The following is a 5047-nucleotide window of genomic DNA, read 5'->3' as shown; positions in this document are numbered from 1 at the left end:
GAAACAAGCCGCAGCTAAAGAGCGAGTGCGAGGACGACTGTCGCAGCAGAAGGAGAGGAAAGCCACGCAGATGCTCGCCATCGTCTTAGGTAAATCTGTAAACAATTTAATGACAATAATTCTTTAAAGGCTCCTATTTTACCCCGTTTACAAGATGTAAGATCAGTCTATGGTGTCTCCAGAATGTGTCTGTAAAGTTTCAGCTCAAAACACCCATCAGATCATTCATTATACCCTGCTGAATATGGGAATTTCGGTGTCAGGGCCATACGCTTATTTCACGCGGCCGCCATTTTAAAGAACCAAAGCGAGGCTGCGGTGGGAAGAAACCCGGAAGTATAGGAGCAGCACTGTAAACATTGCAGTAACATGCTGTGGACTACACACCTCCAGCTGTTGCTGAGATTTCAAAATGCAGAAATGGTGTAAACATCACTTTAATATTACTCAGTAAGTTTAAAGGACACATAGTTTACCTCTTTTTTCTGATTTAATATTAATATTCTGGTTCTTCTGAGTGTGCCAGTTTAGGTTCAGTTTAAAACACAATTCAGATTGTTTTATTATGATGTGTTAAAAAGTGTCATGTTGGGGGCGTGTCCACAGCTCGCTGATTTATGGGTGTGTTGCTTCACATGTAAATTAGTTTCGGCTTCCCGCCAACGTAACAAGGGGGCGGGGCCATGAGCTCACCCGCTCTGCGTTTGCAACAGAGTCTGACAGGCAGACAGAGAAGGTGAGAGAGGATCACCACTCAGTCGTACATGTACGATTCTGACACAGACCAAGCAGAGAGTACAAAATCATTTGTGTCTTTGTACAGTTTTACAGCCAACTGTGTGCTAGTTTCAAGTGCCGAGCTTGTACACAGAAACTAATAACCACACACACTGAATTAACTTTGACTGAGGCACCGGATGCGCCGCTCGAAGCCGCGACACGGCACACCAGACACTCTCTGTGACGGCAGAAACATGAAGTGTCCCGAATCGTCGCGCCACGCATTTTTGAATTGTAAACAGAGGTTTCTGCAGCGGTCCGCGGCGCCCAGCCGTCGACTTGAGTGTACCCTGATAGAAACCGATGTTTAGAATTCTAAAACGCATGCTAGTTAAGATCACAGGGAGCTTCTGGGATCACGAGAAATGCAAACGGCTGAAGTATAAGGTAGACTCAATGAGAAGTACACATGTTTGCAAACCTACCTAAAGATACAACCAATAATTCTGATTAGAGCGATAATGTGGAGAATATTGATCTTGTGTTGAGCTCAATGAGCCTTGCATCTAAAAATAGAGCTAGCGTGTTTCTTTAGTGATATCGCTTCGACTCACGCTGAAAATGGGGGACGTGAATCAACATGGATATGAGGATATGATGATGCGCCTGTCAATCAATATTGGTGGGCGGGGGGACCGCTCTCCTACGTAAAGTTGCGGTCGGTTTGAAAACCGCTCCAATTGGTCCACCGTTTTTTATGTTGTTAAATTGAAAAAAAAGCACTGGGTGTGTTTATATCACCCCAATATGACGCTCTATACACCATACATGCACATATGTCTGTCCAAACAGCTTGAAAAGTAGATTTTTTACCATAGGTGCCCTTTAATTTAAACAATTAAAAGCATTTTAGGCATCAAACATCACGATCTCTTGAAGAGTAATATGCTCAAGTGTCCTCCTAGGCTTCAGTTCATGGCACCAGGTAAACACAGTGGGGACGCTTTCCTGCTTCAGCCTATGTAACCCGGTGAGTGATAAAACTCTGCAGCCCTCTGTATCACACCCTCGTGTTGTCTGTAATAGTGTTGTCCCGGTACTGAATTTTTAAAACCGTCCATTTCCTGCTAACATTAAAGCGCCGCTGAGCGCGGATGACTCGACTGATCTTCACGACTGCTTCGCGCTCCAGTCTCTGTGTATCTGTGTTTGCACTGGGTGAAGAGCGGTAAACACACACACACACATGCGACATAGGAAAAATTGACCTAACCAAATCGGCACCATAGATCTTAATTGGCATCTCTTCTTAGCAATTCCTAATCTGCCATTTGCAATAACAAGCAGGGGAGTTCTCCAGATCTACCTGAGCTCAAACTCCCCTCTCGCCCTGCAAACGAAAGGGAGCCCCGGGCTCGAGGATCATATGCGCTCAGGGCTCTCTCCCGGGACAGCATGCCAAACATGCTTTACTATCAATCATCAGCTCAGTGTGGACTCTTGAAGCAGAAATTGGGGAAAATATCAAAGAATTTAAATTTAACAGGAGGCCAAATAATTCTGACTTCAACTGCGTGTATATATATATTTTATTTATAAAACTGGATTCCTTTATTCAAAGTGCATGCTGAAGTCATTTTAGAGGTTTTTCTGCGGTCTCCATTTGCAGTCCTGAAGTGTTTTCTTTAGGTCTGTAGTTTCTGCACATGATTTCCGCTGTAAAGCTTCATTTTCAGCCTCTTTGTTCTTTTAGAGCTGATCTTTACCCATCAGCGTGTGTGACATCATAAACATTAATTATTCAGCAGATCCTTCAGATCCTCTAATGTGATTGGACGAGCAGCGGTCAGAATGCTGATATTCAGGATTTCTTCAACAGCGCTTCATCACACACACTTTCAATATTCACATTTTCAGAAGCACCATTAGACTGCAGATGAACACCAGTAGAATCTAGTTTTTTTACAAAGTTTTCAGTGTTGTTATAGGCCTTTATATATATTTTAAGTGATGTTTATTGGTATTATTAGTAACCTTTCACACCGACACTGTGAAAGATTGACTACTGTTTTTTCTATCAAGTGAGGACACTGGACAATGGAGTTGAGGATCCACATGCAGTATTCATTAAGAACAGTAGTCGGGCATGCAATGGTCAAACACAGGAGCAAACAGTATAATACAGGGCAGTCCAAAAGAGTAGTCAGGTCACAGGCAAGTAGATCGGTCTGGGCGGCTAACAGCATAAACAATAAACATAGTGAGGGTCAAGAAACACGGCTAAAACAAGACAAGATAAACGCTTCGTAATGTTGACAGGTTAACAAGACTCAGCAATGTGTGTGGAAAAGAGAGGTGTCTTTATAGTCTAGTTAATGAATCAATGATGAGCTTCAGCTGTGGATCTGTGTGTGTGTGTCATCAGGAAAAAGAGGAACAGGTGTGTGTGTGGGGTGCATGACAGGATTTGTAGTCCATTTGTTGGCGGATTTGTAGTTCTCCAGCGATCCGCAGTAGCTAGATCGCTGGTGACTGTAACAATATATGTATACTTTTGGTATTGTTTCATATATGTATATTTTATAACGTTTATAAGTAAGAAGTGTAAACAAATGAAGTCCACTAATGAGGAAGTATTTTGTCCCGAAGCTTGCACACTCTTGCTACACACTCAAAACGATGTACTTTTTCTCTGCAAAGAAGTACGTACTTTTCAGATGTAGTATAAATATGAGAATTGGGATGTAGCAAGTGTGTATATTGTTGTCTTCTTCTTGATCTGTTGTCGTTTTCTTCCCTCAGGAGTGTTCATCATCTGCTGGCTGCCGTTTTTCCTCACTCACGTGCTGAAGGCTCACTGCGGCAGCTGCTGCATCTCTCCATCGCTTTACAGCGCCGTCACCTGGCTGGGTTATCTGAACAGCGCCGTCAACCCAGTCATTTACACCACCTTCAACATCGAGTTCCGCAAGGCCTTCATCAAGATCCTGCACTGCTGAACACACACACACACACACATACATATACGCACATACTAACACACACACATACTGACACATAAACACACACACATACATAAATGTATACATATACACACACACATACTGACACACACATTCTGATACATACTGACACACACACACACACAAACATACATAAAAACATACACATAAAGACACACTCACACATACATACATAAACACACACATCCTGACACACACATACAGTAGGTGACACTTTAATATGACCATTACCGCCGTTCCCTGTACCGCCGCCGCTCTAAAGGAGTAAGAATTCTAGCCTATATTATTTTAATTCTAGCCTGTATTATTTTAATTCTAGCCTATATTATTTAAACTCTAGCCTATATTATTTTAATTCTAGCCTATATTATTTTAATTCTAGCCTATATTATTTTAATTCTAGCCTATATTATTTTAATTCTAGCCTATATTATTTTAATTCTAGCCTATATTATTTTAATTCTAGCCTGTATTATTTTAATTCTAGCCTATATTATTTTAATTCTAGCCTGTATTATTTTAATTCTAGCCTGTATTATTTTATTCTAGCCTATATTATTTTAATTCTAGCCTGTATTATTTTATTCTAGCCTGTATTATTTTATTCTAGCCTATATTATTTTAATTCTAGCCTGTATTATTTTATTCTAGCCTGTATTATTTTAATTCTAGCCTGTATTATTTTATTCTAGCCTGTATTATTTTATTCTAGCCTATATTATTTTAATTCTAGCCTGTATTATTTTATTCTAGCCTGTATTATTTTAATTCTAGCCTGTATTATTTTATTCTAGCCTGTATTATTTTATTCTAGCCTGTATTATTTTAATTCTAGCCTGTATTATTTTATTCTAGCCTGTATTATTTTAATTCTAGCCTGTATTATTTTATTCTAGCCTGTATTATTTTAATTCTAGCCTATATTATTTAATCTCATTTCTCTCTGTTACTTCAGTTCAATGCGTGCACGCTGAGCGTGCACAAATATAAACATACACACAAACAAGCACACACATCACATACAAATATATACAAACACACACACACACATCTAACACACACACAAATGCGGCCAGTTTAATAATCTCTGCATATTTAATGATGTTTGTATTGAAGATTTCAGGCAGTGTTTGTAATGGGAGCTGGAGCTGCTGTCTGATATGCTGATACTGCAAGACTTCAGTCCAGGAGGAATAAACATCTCTGCCAATGAGTCTGAATCTCACCGTATGCTGTAAATAACATCATGTAAATATGCAATAACATGATGTAAATATGCCTTTTATTTGTGTGATCTCTTTCAT

General features: G+C 39.8%; 1 protein-coding gene across 1 annotated transcript in view; it reads left to right on the top strand.

Moving 5' to 3' along the window:
• The window catches only part of drd2l (dopamine receptor D2 like), a 48036-nt gene extending 43920 nt beyond the window's left edge, over positions 1-4116 (top strand). Inside the window, exons 7-8 of the mRNA XM_056476240.1 lie at positions 1-89; positions 3523-4116. The exon at positions 1-89 is cut by the window's left edge and continues 188 nt beyond it. Coding sequence (XP_056332215.1) covers positions 1-89; positions 3523-3719 — 286 coding nt within the window. The 3' untranslated portion in view covers positions 3720-4116. The remainder of the gene's footprint in view (positions 90-3522) is intronic.
• Positions 4117-5047: the final 931 nt, after the last annotated feature.

The sequence above is a fragment of the Danio aesculapii genome, chromosome 16, assembly GCF_903798145.1.
Source record: "Danio aesculapii chromosome 16, fDanAes4.1, whole genome shotgun sequence".
Lineage (NCBI taxonomy): Eukaryota > Metazoa > Chordata > Actinopteri > Cypriniformes > Danionidae > Danio > Danio aesculapii.
This window is presented reverse-complemented; position numbering and strand designations above follow the sequence as displayed.